This window comes from Poromitra crassiceps, assembly GCF_964638095.1.
Source record: "Poromitra crassiceps genome assembly, chromosome: 13".
Classification (NCBI taxonomy): Eukaryota; Metazoa; Chordata; class Actinopteri; order Beryciformes; family Melamphaidae; genus Poromitra; species Poromitra crassiceps.
The window spans coordinates 19003580-19020949 of NC_139644.1; the positions used below are offsets into that span (position 1 = coordinate 19003580).

The window sequence follows — 17370 nt, forward strand, 5'->3', positions numbered from 1 at the left end:
ATGCCTTGATGATGCAAACTCAAACGCACCCCCCCCCCCCACACACACACACACTCCCACGCCCCTAACAAACACAAACACACTACTACCAACCAAATACACGTGGCTGTTGAACCAGTGTGTTTTGATTAGCTCATGTCAGATGTGTCGTGCAGATAACAGAACAGAGCCAGCCGCTGTTGTCCTCCTGGTCTGCTGTAACAGAGTTGGGAGGAACGTAGGTCCAAATCACATCAACGACACGATGGGGCCCAAACAAAAGCAACCAGAAACTAACTGGATCCCGTCCGACCTGCCCGCCGGCCCGGGCTGATCAATAGAATCAAAGCACCTGAGAGACGGAGGCACAGACAGACTAGATCCCAGCAGCAAATACAGTCAGGCCCTACTCTGCCCAAATCCATCACAACCAGGAAATGTCAAAAGGGCAATCCAGCGTGCCGTCTGTCTGCTGTCTGTCTGTCTGTCTGTCTGTCTGTCTGTCTGTCTGCTGTCTGTCTGTCTGTCTGTCTGTCTGTCTGTCTGCTGTCTGTCTGTCTGTCTGTCTGTCTGTCTGTGTGCTGGCCGGGGTGCCACGAACAAGAGCGGAGATGTCGACTGCGGTGGCAAAACATTTGCCAGTCAAACACGGTGAAGCGGTAAGCGAAAAGTAAGCAGCCAGTCGGCCATATCAGATCATGACATCAGCATGGAATTGAGGCGGGAGAGACAGAGGAGGAGGAGCGTTTCCACTGTGTGTCAGTGTGGTGTGTGTCTCCACTCTGTGTCAGTGTGGTGTGTGTCTCCGTCTCTTCCACTGTGTGTCAGTGTGGTGTGTGTCTCCACTCTGTGTCAGTGTGGTGTGTGTCTCCGTCTCTTCCACTCTGTGTCAGTGTGGTGTGTGTCTCCACTGTGTGTCAGTGTGGTGTGTGTCTCCACTGTGTGTCAGTGTGGTGTGTGTCTCCGTCTCTTCCCCTTACCCAGGGACTCCACTCGTATTGTTGCTGCTGCAGACGGAGAAAGGGAGATTAGTTTACTGCCCGGGGAAATAGGGGTGAAGTCAGGCGTTCACACGCAAACACACCCCTCCCTCACACACAGAAGATGACCTCGCAAGTCGCAACTGGAGAAACCGCTGATAAGGAACGACAGTTCTGTGTTCATAATTCACAATAAGTTGCCATTTCAAGAGGATTTGAAAATCTTACCCACAATGAAGAACTTGAATGAAGATATGTGGCTTCTAAAGAACGTGTCGTGTGATAGATCTATCATCTATCTTCTAAACCATAAATACCAAGACAAACAAATCCAAGTCTGAGGTCTCAGATATCAGCCACTGCTGGCCTCAAACAAGCATCTTAAACCAACAATGAGTCACCTTTACAACAGCATGCCTGTTGCTATAGTGACCAGGGGCAGTGCCCTACCCCGTCCATGTTGCTATAGTGACCAGGGGCAGTGCCCTACCCCGTCCATGTCGCTATAGCGACCAGGGGCAGTGCCCTACCCCGTCCATGTTGCTATAGCGACCAGGGGCAGTGCCCTACCCCGTCCATGTTGAAGTTAGACTTGACATTGATTGCAGCATGGCATTTGTTGGCCCAAGAGGATATGAGCAGGTCTGCTTGCGCAGTATGCAGGGTTGTTGTGTGGGGAAAAGGGTGGTTAAGAATCTAGATCTGTGTATGCTGTGATGAGCACGTGCAAGAGTGCATGCCATAGCACAGCCATTCACAACCTGTGGGCCAGGACCCACTGGTGGGCCGCGAAGGTATTGCAAGTGGGCCGCCAAATTATTTGTTAGTTAGCCTAGTTTCTGATTTCTGTGTGGTGCTGATGGACAGCTCCTTTTATCGTTACAATAAAAAGTATTTAGTATTATATTATTATTTACGCTGGGATGTGGGCCGCAAACATTTCAGAGATTTTCAAGTGGGCCAGGAGTCGGAAAGGTTTGGGAACCGCTGCCATAGCCTATCTGCTAAGTGCTTGTGTAGCGGTTGTTGGGCACGCGGGTTGCGTGTTAGCGGTTAGCCCTGTCAACGGGGGAAAGTGGAAGGCATGCTCAGGCAGCGATATTGAGGCGACGTCTCAGGTTAATTACAGCTGATATGTGTCAAGTGCTCTCAGGGCGCAAAGTCCCACTCGTCTGAATTAATGTGCTAGTCTAATCGCTGTGCCATGTGCGTGCATTCTTGACTGAGAGCCGTTATGACATGCTCTAGGGCCTATGTGTGTTTATAATCAGAGGGCTGTCTGCATGCCATCATAATAGTCAGCCTACATACATTACACGCGCCTGTGTGTGTGCGTGTCTGTGTGTGTGTGATTGTGTGTGTGTGTGTGTGTGTGTGTGTGTGTGTGTGTGTGTGTGTGTGTGTGTGTGTGTGAGTGTGATTGTGTGTGCCCTGTGTGGGCTGGGTCACACAAACCGAGTGTCTTTCAATAGGGAGGAAACCTGCTCAACAGGCTGCTTTACAGCCAGCTTGTTTTGTTACTGTCTTTATCTGCAGGGTGATCTTACTCACTGCTGATGTGGGAGAGGAGGACAGGACAGGAGCCGCCTGAGGAGGACTGTAGGCTAACTTTCACACCAGAGCAGCCTGAGGAGGACTGTAGGCTAACTTTCACACCAGAGCAGCCTGAGGAGGACTGTAGGCTAACGTTCACACCAGAGCAGCCTGAGGAGGACTGTAGGCTAACTGTCACACCAGAGCAGCCTGAGGAGGACTGTAGGCTAACTTTCACACCAGAGCAGCCTGAGGAGGACTGTAGGCTAACGTTCACACCAGAGCAGCCTGAGGAGGACTGTAGGCTAACTGTCACACCAGAGCAGCCTGAGGAGGACTGTAGGCTAACTGTCACACCAGAGCAGCCTGAGGAGGACTGTAGGCTAACTTTCACACCAGAGCAGCCTGAGGAGGACTGTAGGCTAACGTTCACACCAGAGCAGCCTGAGGAGGACTGTAGGCTAACTTTCACACCACACAACAGAAAGACACTTGGCCCATTTTGTCTGCTTCACCACAGAAAACACTGGCAAAATAGGAAGATAATTAGGGAAGTTGTGTCTGCAATGCTCGGCTTGCATTGTTTGGCTCTGCCTGACGGAATGTCAGCAGCTTGTTGAGTGGCTACATGCACAGCAATCCAAAGTGTCATTGATAAGGCATACAGAGCTCGGGAGACCACGTGATTGCGCTTTGCATTCTGGGATTGTTTTCGCCATATTGTTTCTTGTTTACAACGGTAACTCATTCATAATATTGGCTACAAGAGGACACTACCAGCTGGCATTTTGCCCTGTGTTCAAGCTCCACACCCCCTCTCCCCCGCGAGACCCATTATTGCAGCCTTTCACACAACTCGGCCGCCCCACCCGCCAGTAAAAGGAAGCGAACGCGAAGAAATTACTCGAATGCAAAGAAAACACCAGCGCAGACACGGCATGACAGCAAAGAATATGGTGAAAGTGAGTGGGTCTCCACTTGACATCACGTTCCCGAGGACAATTACACAAAATAGGTTGGAGACCACTGACCAGTCAAATCCATAAACACTAGTACTAGCATAGTGTTTCTCAAAGTTTTTCATATCAAGGACCCTCATTTTATTCCACATTAGGGCCACATTCTTAGACCCAAATCTGAGAATATTTATATTGTCAGATTATGATTTTGTCCAGAGTTCCATGACTGTCTGTATTGCAGGTAGAGAAGAACAGTGGGACTATGATCAAAACACTCATTCTTCTACATTATAATGCTGACGTTTAACAAGTCGTCAGGTTGCTGGAGACCCCCTGGAACCCCCTCAAGGACCCCTGGTGGTCCCCGGACCACATTTAGAGAACCACTGTACTAATCAGAACCTTAAGGCAAGTAGGCAACTCTACCTCCACTGCTGTATACATGAGGCCTTCCCTATAACCTATTTGTCCTCTAACAGCTAACAAAATAAACATGCCAATCTAATAACAATGAGCATTTCAACAGCTTTGAGCTAAATTACACACTGAAGTACAAAGTTGAGCGTTATCCATTGTAGTAAGTACATTGAGGGTGTGGCATGGAATTAATAGAACCAAAGGGGAAAAGGTTTCTATTCAGAACAAAGGCCAAATAGGGAAATGGCAAAACAAGACCATCAGTATACAATTTAATACCCACCCCCCCCCCGCCCAAAAAAAGAAAAGAAAAAGAAGAGCTGAATGTGATACTAAAGATTGCCATACCAGATCTAACCAACACACAGCTAACAGACACTACAAATGGGAGTAGTCCACTCTCCCATCTCACTTCTTTAAAGTCTAACCATGTAGTTTACATGGCTTAAATGCCGATATTGACTGATATTAAGCCCTAAAGTCAGTCCCATCCATGGCGCAATTATTCACGTCAATATTTGCTGTACTGTACCTCCAGGCCAGGCAGCTACACTGCTGACAGTGTGACTGGGTTACGACAAATGCGTAAAGTAAACGTTACGTGCCATTTGAGTAACGTTACGTTAGTTTCACTCTATCAGTCTGCAAAGTGCAAACCTGAGACACCTGCTGCCTGCTCGACAATCAGATCTCGTTATAAATACGTTACATTCTCTATGTAACATCTGAAACGCTAGTTAAACTTTATAAACCACCATCACATACTTGCCAACGAAATTCTCCAAGACTGAGCTTTTTCCAGCACTCTGTCCACCGACCACAGCAATCTGAGGAAGGTCCAAATTTGCACTCTGCCCAATGGAGCTGAACGCGTCTTGAAGTTTGTTGATCAGGGGAATCAGGTCTTCCATCCCCCGGTTCCCCATGGCTTCGTTAGTTCAGATCAGCCCCTCAACACAGAGCGGAGGCTAGCCGCGCTAGCTAGGTAACGTTAGCTTAGCCGCAAGGTGCTCGGGTTACTCTGAACTGTTCAGTCCCACCGCTTCACACAGCTCTCGCCTGTAATCTATCGATACAACTTGCGCACCTATCAATTACCCAATTCACAATAATATCATTTCGTCTTATTTTGAACACACTAAACACTCAACGTCAACCCAAACGGACGGAAAACTCGCAAAACAAAACTTCCTCCACACAACACCATCCGGTCAGACGAGACGACATCCGATCTAAACCGGTGAGTATGGACCCGCCCCCCTGTCAGAGAAACGATGGCATTCATTGGACGATGTCGCTGCTTATCCATGAAGCCAACCTCTTCATTGGATATTTAAGAGGCGTGCGCTTCACTCTAACCACATCATTCCCCCATTGGTCAATTGCACTGTCAATCGCAGTCCCCTCACGTCACGTCACACGTTTCAGTGCAACATGGCTGCGCCCATAGAGTGTGTCGCTGAATCAAACACTTGTGAAATCAACATGTCTTTAAAGAAAGCTATCTCTGCAGTCTCTCCCCTCACTCTACGAATAGTTGCCGAGTGTCCGGTGACGAAAGCAAGAGCTTGCGATCTCGTGCTGCCACACTGCACTGTCAGCACCCCTGTTTTCATGCCTGTGGGCACACAAGGCACTCTGAAGGGGATCACTGTGGATCAGCTGGAGGCTCTTGGGTGCCAGATATGTCTTGGCAACACCTACCACTTGGGTATGAGACCGGTAGGTAGAGAGACCAGTTCAAATGTGTTTTTAATGAATCAATGCCATACACATTTTTGAAGAACTTGTTTTAAAGTGTATAATGTTATACCTTCTTCCTCTCCACACAGGGTCCTGAACTAATAGAGAAAGCCAATGGTTTGCATGGGTTCATGAACTGGAAGAGAAACCTCCTAACAGTGAGTGTTGTCTTCTGAAAAATAAATGGCTGCATGGTGAAAGAGGAGAACCCAACCCATGGGAGGTTTTGCATATTCACAAAAGTATGATGTCGGCTAATTTGCATTTGTGCTAAAATCCTCTGCTCGCAGGACAGTGGAGGGTTTCAGATGGTGTCTCTTGTTGAACTGTCAGAGGTCACTGAGGAAGGGGTCAAGTTCAAGTCACCCTACGATGGCAAAGAGATTCTCCTAAGTCCTGAGAAGTCCATCAATATACAAAACAGTCTGGGTCAGTAGGTCTACATAGTATTATAGCATCACTCAGATTCACCACAGAGTATGTCTCTAAATTAGTTTGTCTTTTGGAATTATCCTTATGACTAAATAATCTGAATAAATAAGACCTGGATCTTCCTGTGAATCCCTTAAAGGCTGATAGTCAACCTGTCCATGTTTCTTTCTGCTGCTGGTCCAGGGTCAGACATTATGATGCAGCTGGACGACGTGGTGAGCAGTACAGTGACGGGGCCACGGGTGGAGGAAGCCATGCACAGATCCATCCGCTGGCTGGACCGCTGCATAGCAGCCAATAAGAATCCACACAAACAGAACCTGTTTGCCATCATCCAGGGTGGGCTGAACGCCGAGCTGCGCAAGGCCTGCTTAGATGGTAACGTCTCCTGCTCCGTCAGCGTGACTTCTCATTTCTGTTTCTTTGACCACACCTTTTACACCTGGCATTATAACAAGACGCATCCTGGTTATATTGTATTCAGACAGAACAAAACCTCAAAAATCCATGTTTAAATGCACCCAAGAATAGCTGCGTTTACATGGAGCCTTTTATTCCAATGGTATTCAGAATAGCAGCCCAATATAAACGCCTCGATCATTATAGACTGGCGTCACTGCTCTACGATATGTGCTCACCGGTGCTCTATGACGACGGTTCCCAAACCTTTCAGCCCGCAACCCCCAAAATAACGGTGCCAGAGGCTTGTGACCCCCACTATCCCCAGAGGTGGTTGAAGCATACAAACGTTTGTGCGCACATGAGAATTTCATAAACAAAACAAACAAAACGTAGCAATTATGGTTAAAATGTGCTCTTGTTAATCATATGTATTTGTATTTCACACATTTTGTAGTTCACACATTCTTTAGGCCAAATTCACAAATTCTGGAAATAATCTCGCGACCCACCCATTGGTGGCCCGCGACTCCCCGGGGGGACACTCCCGACCCCCACTTTGGGAACCACTGCTCTATGATAGCATGCATATTAAATAAACATTGTGTGCGCGCACACACACACACACACACAATTTGATGTACATTTACTGGGAAATAACAGCAATATCTGACTCAAAGCCTTGTTCACATTGAACCGTAAATAACTGCAATATATCTGCATAAGCCTTTGTTTATGATCCTGTGTGGCTTATTTATACATACTGTACATATACATTCTTTCATATATACATAAAATAAAAGAGATCAAATAGACACTTTACACCACGTTTATTGTAGTTGATGCAAACTTTTGTAAATGTTTCAATGTACCGTGCCTTGTTTGTTTTAACTTGTTTGTGCATACTTGGCCAATAAAGCTGATTCAGATGATTTTGATTCGCTCTAGAAACAGGATAGTGACTTAGTGAGTGATGTAAAGTGGCTTTGGGAGGAAGAGTGAAAGAGAAGGAGGGGTATGATGTGTGGGGAAAGCATGTCAGGGTGGAAAGAGATGGCAAAATACAACCTGAGTCACGCTTGACGCAGTGCAACTACTGTTAAGAGGGAGAGCTGCTCTTTCCATTGTTGCGGAGGCTAGCGGCGAGCTGCTCTTTCTGTTGTCGCAGAGTTTAGGGGCGGGGCCTGTCCAGGCGTGATAGACCAATAGCAGGCTGAGCCCTAGTGCCCACGTGTGAACCGGAGAGAGGAAAAAGGCCAAAGTTCCATAGCACTCCAGGAGGAAGTAGCAGGAGGAGACCTGCCAGGTGAGCAGCAGCAGCATGAACAGGTGGAGCACCAGAGTCTGCCAGCTGCAGCCCATCCTCATGAAGTGGTTATAGAAGGTGTTGCCACGGCAACGCTGATGGAGGCTCCAGCAGAGGTAAGAGGTGAGGGGCATGTTGAAGAACAGCAGTTGACCGACTCCAACAACATAAGTGAGGCTGCCCTCCAGGAAGTGTCCGTCGATGAACACCCCGAACGCGAAGCAGGCACCGATGTGGCCGTCTATCAGCTCTCCTATGAACCACGGCCCTAAGGCCGTCCACAGGTTGAACAGCAGGAGAGAGTAGTAGAAGGTGTCCATTTTACTGACCAGGTGGAGTGACATGCACACCTGAGAGGTCAACTCTGTAGTAGACGCTCTGCCAGGGGGAACACACAGGAACCTGAAAACCAGCAGCACACCGACGTTCAGCAGCATCGTGACAAAAAAGGCCAGCCGGCCCAGGATGTAGTAGTCTGTGAGGAGGATGAAGGACTGCATGAAACCAAAGCTGGGAGTCAGGTTCTCCTCCAGAGTGAACTGCTGCTCTCGCACTGTCCACCGGCCTGCCGAGTCCTCCACTTGAACACTAACGGTGTGCAGCCCAGTGAGGTAGAGAGAGGGGTCCCATAGCACGATATACAGAGGGCCTCCAGCAGAGTGGCCTTTCCCCAGCAGCTTACCATCTACACTCACATGCACCGCTGTGATTAGAGCCTCAGAGAAGGCCAACATCCTGATGTGCGTCGATCTCCGTATTCGCCCCAGCGGCTCCCTTGCAGGATGCAGGTACTGAGCCTCCTTGGGGTTGGTGATGAGCACTACAGGCCACTGCTCAAACGTCAGGTCAGAGAAACTCAGCAGGTCGTGATCGAAGGCCAGAACTCTGTACCTGCGGTTGTCCTTCCAGTCGCCTAGCTCCAGCTCCAGGGTGCCTCGGGGGTGTCGGGAGTGGAGGACGGGCATCAGGCCTGCCAGAGTGTGCAGGTGGCCACACAGATAGGCGACAGCAGAGCTCATCATTTCCCGGACACCTGGAGAGGGTGAGATGACAGTGGAGGTGGTGTAGTGGCCAAACCAGATGGACTGGTTGCTTTTCAGGCTCTCAGCTCTGAACGTGGCCAGCAAGTCCATTTGAGTTTGGTCAAGAATACCAAAGAAATTGTACGGCTTCTTGGGTCCTGGAGTGAGGGTGGCGTCCGCGCAGATGAAGGAGTAGTTGCCAAAGGGGGTTTTGTGAACATAGTGGAAAGAACCCACTTTCTGATTAGCAGAGTACGTTCTGTAATAGTTTTTGACGCTGTCCAATGATATGATGTTGAAGGTGTCATGATTTCCACGGATGTCAATCCACCTGGTGCGCTCCATCACACGCGACCTCTTCAGCACATTGTGGTAGGCCTGCCACTCCACCTCATACTGAAGGGAACCCCCCTTACCCTCCGTTTTGGCGTCCGTCAGATCCCCTGTCGCAAGCACTAGAGCTGGTTTGATCACTTCCATGGTATCAGTGCAGAACTTTTCAAAATCTGAAATGCGTCTTGAGTCATGAAATCGACTAATATGGATGTCAGACACCTGTATAAACCAGAATATATTATCCATCTCACCTCCGGGGAATGGTGGAAAACTCCCCTTGGATTCATGTCCATCACCAGCAGTGAAGCGCTGGACACTCAGGTTAGGGTGTGAAGCCGTGTCGTAGCTTTCCAGCAAAGAGGAGGTGATGCACGCCAGGGCCAGTCCAACGATCACCAGCACGGCAAACAGTCTGAGCATCCTGTAGTGGCACAGAGCCTTCAGCCCAACAGCCTCAGCATCCTCCTTTAGTAGCTGCCGCTGATTCTGATGTCAGTCATTGTGACATCATCATCGTGCGCGAAATCCTTACTAAATTGGGGAACTGTCCATGTGTGTCTGTCCATGGAGTTGCAAGGCGCACTACTGTTGCTCCAATCACCTCCAAAATTTGCAGAAACGTCATATCACTGATAATAGACTGGAATTGTGATGTCATCAGGAATGTCATAAATCACTGATGATGTCATACCCACTAATGATCTCATAGGCATGTGGGCATCATCAGCGATGTCATAGACCAGGGGGTTTCCAAACTTTTCTGACCAAGTACCACTATGTACCAAACCAAATTTCCCAGGGACCACTTCGACTGGATACCAACATTTCCCCCCCATAAAATAAACTTTGCTGATTTAACCATATGATAGCATCAGAAAGGCTAAATAACACACACACACACACATACAAAGAGGAGCCATTTGAAAATGTTTTTTCCCTCGCCAAAATTTAGTTTAACTTTGGGGAGTTATTTAGCCACCTTCCTAACAAACTAGCATATGACATGGTTGGTACCGATCGATGCCTTCGTCTTCTAGTATCATATACCAGAAACTCACTCATTCACTCTGGCTTTAAAATTGAGCCCGCTACATACAGCCTCTGAAGACAAATGTAAAAATGTTGATATATCCCAAATATCGCGATATTTCCGAAAATCGGCCCAAGTCTACTCCTCAAGGTTAATGTGTATGTAAAAGCTGTTGTCTGCGCACGCACGCACGCACGCACGCACGCACACATGCACGCACGCACATATATATAGCGCAATGCTCTGGCAGACCACCAGGTGATGACCACAGTTTGGGAATCACTGAATTTATGAATAATTTGTGAAGGAGCACCATTAGTCAGGGAAGGAAACCCTCTCTTTGCATTTTATTTGATCACAGTCTTGTTTTAATAAAAGTGCTTGTGACATCTCACATGTGGCTTTGACTTACAACTGAACATTTAGCCTACTTCGTAGAAAATACAGAGATATTGTGTATCGCTGTTCAGGCTAGACAGAGATATTATTTTTGGGCCATATCACCCAGCCCCTACCAAACATGAAGCAAAGTGCTACACCTGTCTTAAGCAAATAATATCTAAACGATCAATTGTCACCATCATTATGCAAGGCGATTTGCCACAGTCACTGATCAATATCGCCTTTTTTTCTCCACTCACTCGTATATTCTGCAGTTACAATACTGCTGTATCCCTTGTATTTAAAATACTTTTTTCTAATCAGATCTGCTTAAGACAAATGTTACACTAAAGTTAGTCTGACGTTAATGCCAGATGTAAAGGGGTCATACCGGTGGTTCAGATATTTATTCTCGTCCCTTTAGAAATGACTCAGCGTGACGTTCCTGGTTTTGCCATCGGTGGCCTGAGTGGAGGAGAGGAGAAGGACGACTTCTGGAGGATGGTGACCCTTAGCACAGACCACCTGCCCCGAGAGAAGCCCCGCTACCTCATGGGTGTTGGGTATGTCCATCTGTATGCAGGCCATTTCCTCGTGAGACCTGTGGCTGTGGTGTCTGTACTATATAGTGGTATTGGGAACACTAGCCACGTCTGCAAAATGGCAGTGAGGTCTGATAGCCCCCCGCCCCCCCCCCCCCCTCCCCCGCATGTTCTTTTCTTTTGATCCGTTTCATGTAACGCACTTTGCATTGTCTCTGTGTATGAGATGTACTATAAACTTGCCTTGCCTTGCGGTGTAATAAACCTGCCTAGGAACGTGTGTGTTTCTCATGTGTTTCAGATATGCTGTGGATCTGGTGGTGTGCGTCGCTCTGGGATGTGACATGTTTGACTGCGTCTTCCCCACCCGCACTGCGGTGAGTGCTCCCCTCTTTACGGGCACACACTGACAAAATCAGTCTTTCCTTGTCTGCCAGTAAAAGATGCGAATCCCTGACAATGTTTGTGACTAATCTTGTTTCTGTCACCCCAGAGGTTTGGCTCTGCCTTGGTGCCTTGGGGATCTCTGCAGGTAAAGCAGAGGCAGTATGCCAAGGACTTCCAGCCCATAGACCCAGACTGCCAGTGCCCCACCTGCAAGAGGTACATACAGACCAAGCAACAGAACACAGTATTTGCCAGTGAAGTGTTTATTCTTGTTAAGTGTTGTTGTGCGTAAATGCAGTCTGACATATTATTCTGATTATTATTATTAATATTATTCTGATTATTATTATTGTTATTATTGTTATTACTACTACTACTAGCGGGATAACCGTCTTGTGCAGTGCATCGAGTGTAAATGTTGCGTTCTCTGCACACTCTATCCGTATGGACTGTGCTGCAGGCTGGCCAGCGGGGACAGACGTTTCCGCGTCTTGTTTGTTCCCTAGCCCCATAAATGTTGTAAAATTAATCAACAATAGCTCCCCAAAAGCTACAAAAACATGAGCATATATGTGTTTGATGTACATACAAAGATCTTAATTCTTTCTTGTGTGTTTTATTTTTCTTAAGTGTTGTTCATGTATGTGTTTTTCTATGGACCTTGTGTCTGATAATATAGGTTGATTGATTGATTGAATATCTTTACGTCCTAAGTATCAGTAACAGATAATCTGTATGGCTTTGCAGGTCCTGAGATAGAGACAGTCGGCATGTCCGGGAACGCCCATACAGGCTCTAGGAACGCCCACAATAGACGCTGGGTTAGCTGGCTCAGCCTGGCTGGGGGCGTGGTCAGGGTGGGGTAAATCCCCCGTTCTATCCATTCAGCAAAGTTAGAATTTAGCTGTTAGCCCAGCCCAGGCAGACACGATCGGGGATTTCACCACCGCAGTGAACGCACATCTGAGCAGACGTCTTGTGTTCTGCTCTAGAACCCCCAAACCTGTAGTTTAGAGCTGCAGCACCGTCTTTTGGTGAGTCAGCCCATGAGATATATCGGCGGTTTTACCCCACTCGCGCGCCAGCCGTTTAACATTTTGTGGGTGTTCCCACACATGCCGACTGTCTCTATGGTCAGTTTGATCTCATTTGGCTCTAAATATTCCAACAACTCATCCAGAGAGCGCTCTGAAATTAGAAAACTTGTGAAGCGTTTGAATGAGGTTCTGAGTGTGCTCTGCTGCAAATTGCCTCTTATGACTGATGCTTGGACATTTTGTACCAAAGATCTGTTTGGAAAAATGTATTGATGGAAGGAAGTGGTCAATTATTTCGCTATTTTCTTTTCTTCAGGCACAGTCGGGCGTACCTGCATGCTCTGTTCAAGACTGATACTGCAGCCATGCATCACGTCACCGTCCACAACATCGCCTACCAGGTCAGTATTGGAAGAGCCACTGAACAGAAAGATGATCATAATTAATATCCAAAACTAAGATTAAAACCAAACATCAAAATACAATACAAACTAGAAATGAGACACACAAGCGATATTTCTAGTGAAATATAAAATGTTTGTTCAACACATTTTCAGTCACACGATCATTGCTGTAATGAGGGTGGTGTTCCAGTGAATGAGGCTCAAAGTTCGTGAACTTTTTTCCCCACATTTTGTTTTGCTACAATTCTTTTTTATGCTACTAAGAATACTCAAAAGCTATGTGAAGGTATCAAAGTCAAATATCACCACCACCGCCAAAACTGAAGCTAAAATAAAAGCTAAACGTGATGGTTCACCCAGCCCTGCTGGAGACAGTGTGGGTTGATGAACGCCAATCATTCTCACATCTTCTGGGTGTGCATAAAAATACACACATTTTGGGAAACTATTATCCAGATTATGAAGGAAACCCTAGGCTATGAGTTCCCCAAGGAGCCCCAGACTGTGTACTTGGGTTTGTTTACAGAGGATGTCATTCTTAAGGCATCAAGTCTTAAGACTTCTATCTTTTTAAGATTCTTATACTTTAAAAAAACTCTCGTAACGGGACAAGCCCCATCTTTTATTGTCACACGAACACCACAACACATGCATGCGGCCACAACACACTCATGCTGACGGTGGCCGGTGAAAAGTGTCCTCTGCATTTAACCCATCCAGGCATGTCCTTTCCTTCGGGGGGCAGGCCAGGAGCAGTGGTCGCTTTCTCGTACAGCGCCCGGGGACCAACTTCGGGTGTTGTCGTCACTGGTCGGATGACGATGACGATCTGATCTTCTGCATGTTTTTAGTGGGGGGGTTATATACGGAGGAACCCCCTGGGGGAGCACGGGGAGAACATGCAAACTCCACACAGAGAGAAAGGCCCTTACGACGAGATACCCCACCTGGGCAGTAGGCACTGAAGATATGGGGGGGAACACAACCACAGCGCCCACAGTGTCCCAGGCGAGAATCGAACTCAGGACCTTCTGACTATGAGGCGACAGCTCTACCACTGAGCCACCGTGCACCCGTGCAGCACGTACTTGCTGGGGAAAAGGCCATTATGAAGAATTGCCTCAAGAAAGATCCCCCAGGAGCAGATCAATGGATGGATATAGTAGGAGAGATATATTCCATGGAGAAACAGACTTATTATCTTAGAATGAAGGCTAAGACCCATGACTGCCGCTGGGCAAAGTGGACCGCTTTCAGGGCAAAAGATGAGTAGGATCCTTTAACTCATTGAGTGCCAGCCACTTTTGGAGAGTGCCAGAGTTTCAGAGCGTTTTCAGTGATTTCTCGAGGCCCACAGAATATTGTGTGATATTACTATGTAAACACCGAACACGCACAAAGAACGATGAGACTCTCTTCTATCATCTGCAAAAAAAAGTTTATTGATACCATTTTCTGTTCTTTAGTTATGAGCCGGAGAAGATAGGTTGTTTTGAGCAAAAAGACACGTTTCAAATTAGAAGCTGAGATATTCCGCCTTTTGTGAAAAGAAGCATTTCAAGCACATTCACTGAGTCTGAAGCTAATATTTTCTGATGTAGTGACGTGGTGTAGTTGTGTGGTGCCCTGCGTGCCCCACCCCCCTCTCCCCCCCTCAGCTGCAAACTCCTCCCCACACTAACACACAGCCTCACGCACCCAGTCTATTTTCGGAGCGCTCCGTTTTTGTGCGCCGGCTCCCAGCGCGACAAGGAAATGCCAAACCGGACTGCAGGGAAAGGTTTGGCCCTTCGGCGTCGGATGCTGCCTTTCTGGCGGCTAATCGTGTGGAGAAACTATGCAGACAGACAGACAGAGGCAGAGAGGCTCAGTTGTGGGCGCGGATTGACTGCTGTTCGCAGCCAACGTCAGCTGCAGCCAGAGCCATCTATATGGCTCTGGCTGCAGCATGAGCGGTTTCGCTTTCATCACGGGGCTTTTTCCTGCTGTTTTCCGGACCTTTCTCTAATCTGGAGAGCACTGTCGCCACCTAATGGGTCTGTAAAATAGGTTATACACCTTCAATAGCTCCCATATTTTTATAGGAGATGTAATAGGCTTTGATCCACGTCCCACCGTCAAAAAATGCAATTGACGACAATCGTCGTCATTGGCACTCTACGTCACTAATCGAATTGACGACGATTGTCGTTATTGGCACTCAATGAGTTAATGGTCCTGTCGGAATGGACGGAAGGGCGTAGAGACTGAGTAGCACCCCTTCCATGCACTTTTGTTTTGTTCAGTTTAATTTTCTGTCTTTCTTCTTTTCTTGTGAGTGTCTATGTATGTCTTTAATGTGAATTTTGTTAACTCAAAATAAAGAGTTAAAAAAAGAAGTGATGGTTCACCTGGCAGAGAGCATACCGTAAAGGCTTAGTCCTTCCCGCAGCCGGCCTGGGTTCGAATCCGACCCCCCTGGACGTTTGCCGCTGCTGCATGTCATCCACTCTCTCCCTTCTCCTACCTTTACTGTACTGTCTTAACTAATAAAGGTGAACCCCCCCCCCCCCCCTTTTTGTGTGGTGGGCGGGGGGGGGGGGGGGGGGGGGGTAGCCTAGGTAAACCCAGCCACCACGTGACCTGCTCTCTCAGTTCCCAGTCACTAGAGAACAGGTCTGAGAGCAGGTCACGTGGGGGATGGGTTTACCCAGGCTAGGGGGGGGGGGGGGGGGTGACTTTATAAAAACTCTATATGGTTTTTAATCCTAACCCCCAAATTAATACAATAAAAAATTAATATGTAAACAATGATGATTAACAGGTCTGAAGTTGATTTTAGGGGCAGTTTTAAGGGAATAAAACACGAGTAGGTAGACCGCTCTTCCAACCACAGGGCCCAGGTTCCAGCCCCCAAACATCCACAACAAGACCCACAATGAATTCCTTACCAGCCTCGGGGATGCTGAGGTTCGAGAGCGCGAGAGAAAAGATAATTTCCCTGTGGAGATCAATAACCACATTGCTTTAGAGATCAAAACAGTGACTGTCCAGAGTGTGAAGGAGGTCCACAGATGTGGGCGGCAGCCAGGAGAAAAGCATCCGAGGCACTCTGAAGTAGTTATAAAAATCTTTGAATACAGCAGGGATATAAACCGGTTTGTATCCCTGCTCTATTAATAAAGGATTTTTATAACCACTTCAGAGTGCCTCGGATGCTCTTCTCCTGGCTGCCGCCTACACCTGTGGACCTCCTTCACACTCTGGATAGTCACTGTTTTTATTTTTATTGAGGAGCACCTCATTTTATTTCCTGACAAACTTAGATTTTGACTCTACAAACTCTGCTTCATTGACCCAATGCAGCACTCCCATCTCTATCTACTTACCCACATTGCTTTGTCTTTTGATTCATCAAGTGCAACGTGTCTGTATTTCTGCAGCTCACCCCTGTCTGTATTTCTGCAGCTCACCCTGATGGGCTCTGTGCGGCAGAGCATTGTGGAAGGCCGCTTCCCTGAATTTATAAGGACGTTCATGAGTCGGCTGTTCCCCTCCGCTGAGCAGTACCCTGGCTGGGCGGTGGACGCTCTCGCCTCTGTCAACATCACACTGGACCAGAGCTGCCACGGGAACTGTTTGTCTTAATCACACTGGAGGACAAATGTCTAGCGATGACTGAGACTTTTTATATCCTTTTTTTACATTTTATGTCATAGATTCATATTTTCTACTCTTGTATTTTATTTGCATTGCCAGTTATATCGGAAAATGGCCTCTGGATTGAAGATAAAGCCGGATTGTCTTTTTGAAACAACTTCCTTAACTCACCCTCTGAAAATTGCCCTTGGAGTAACACATTATGATAATGTGAGACTGAATGGGGTTTGGATGAGCTTTGAAACGCATGAACTATCTCCTCTGACATTTTTTTGTTGTTACCATGGCTACGCAACAGCACCGACTTGAAATACCATATTTTGCCTTCATCTCAAGCCCTTTGTCATTTTTGTTTCTGAGCGCATTAGGATCTTGTATTTGCCAAATGTGGCAAGTTAATAAATGGTGTGTCTTGCTCTTTCACTCTGGCCTGACAGACTAGTAGTTCTCATCTAACCCGTTTGAATAGTAGATTAGCATGGTGGTGTGCTCATGACATGACCACCAGAGGGCAAAATAGACAAAACCAGAACAAAGTGTGACCATATGCTGTATATGTTTCCCAACCCATTAAACAGCAGCTCAAGTAATAAAAAAAAAAAGATAGATATAGATAGCTAGATTCAACATGATCCAAAATGTAGGCATGAAAAACATCACAATTATCCAGCAAATCATCTAATATTGGATCATAAACATGTTGTTCGTTGTTATTCATTTTCTCATCAGTTCAGTTAATGGGAGTCCATTTCTCAACCTCTGACACACAGGTTTTGCGTGGAGTTCACAGAAGTGTTTGATCAGTTGTAGCTCATGAATATTAATCATATCAGAAGTTGATTTG

At 47.1% G+C, this 17370-nt stretch overlaps 2 protein-coding genes and 1 pseudogene across 7 annotated transcripts in view; 1 reads left to right on the forward strand and 2 right to left on the reverse strand.

Annotated features, from left to right (window-relative positions):
• Window positions 1-5177, reverse strand: part of dnm2a (dynamin 2a) — a 44279-nt gene extending 39102 nt beyond the window's left edge. The window contains exon 1 of one of the 5 annotated variants that reach the window (XM_083649407.1): window positions 4634-5126. In XM_083649407.1, the coding sequence (XP_083505533.1) occupies window positions 4634-4794 (161 nt within the window). In that variant the 5' untranslated portion in view covers window positions 4795-5126. Of the gene's footprint in view, window positions 1-4633 lie in introns of all 5 variants that reach the window. The other 4 variants (XM_083649410.1, XM_083649409.1, XM_083649406.1 and 1 more) reach the window with 4 other exon arrangements.
• Window positions 5178-5276: 99 nt separating this feature from the next.
• qtrt1 (queuine tRNA-ribosyltransferase 1) lies at window positions 5277-16884 on the forward strand. Its single transcript, XM_083649411.1, has 9 exons — window positions 5277-5590; window positions 5701-5769; window positions 5902-6040; window positions 6227-6421; window positions 10942-11080; window positions 11361-11436; window positions 11553-11662; window positions 12800-12884; window positions 16335-16884. Exons 1-9 carry the CDS (start codon window positions 5303-5305, stop codon window positions 16512-16514), a joined length of 1281 nt encoding a protein of 426 aa, XP_083505537.1. The 5' UTR covers window positions 5277-5302; the 3' UTR covers window positions 16515-16884.
• Window positions 7481-9529, reverse strand: LOC310787805 (transmembrane protein 62 pseudogene; annotated as a pseudogene). Its single transcript has one exon. The product of its transcript is annotated as a transmembrane protein 62 pseudogene (transcript).
• Window positions 16885-17370: the final 486 nt, after the last annotated feature.

Bases quoted from the DNA above. Each gene is read 5' to 3' on its own strand.
- qtrt1 (XM_083649411.1), top strand. From the start codon at position 5,303: ATGGCTGCGCCCATAGAGTGTGTCGCTGAATCAAACACTTGTGAAATC. The intron at 11,081-11,360 runs GTATGTCCATCT...CATGTGTTTCAG, and splicing joins CGCTACCTCATGGGTGTTGG to ATATGCTGTGGATCTGGTGG. The intron at 12,885-16,334 runs GTCAGTATTGGA...GTATTTCTGCAG, and splicing joins TCCACAACATCGCCTACCAG to CTCACCCTGATGGGCTCTGT.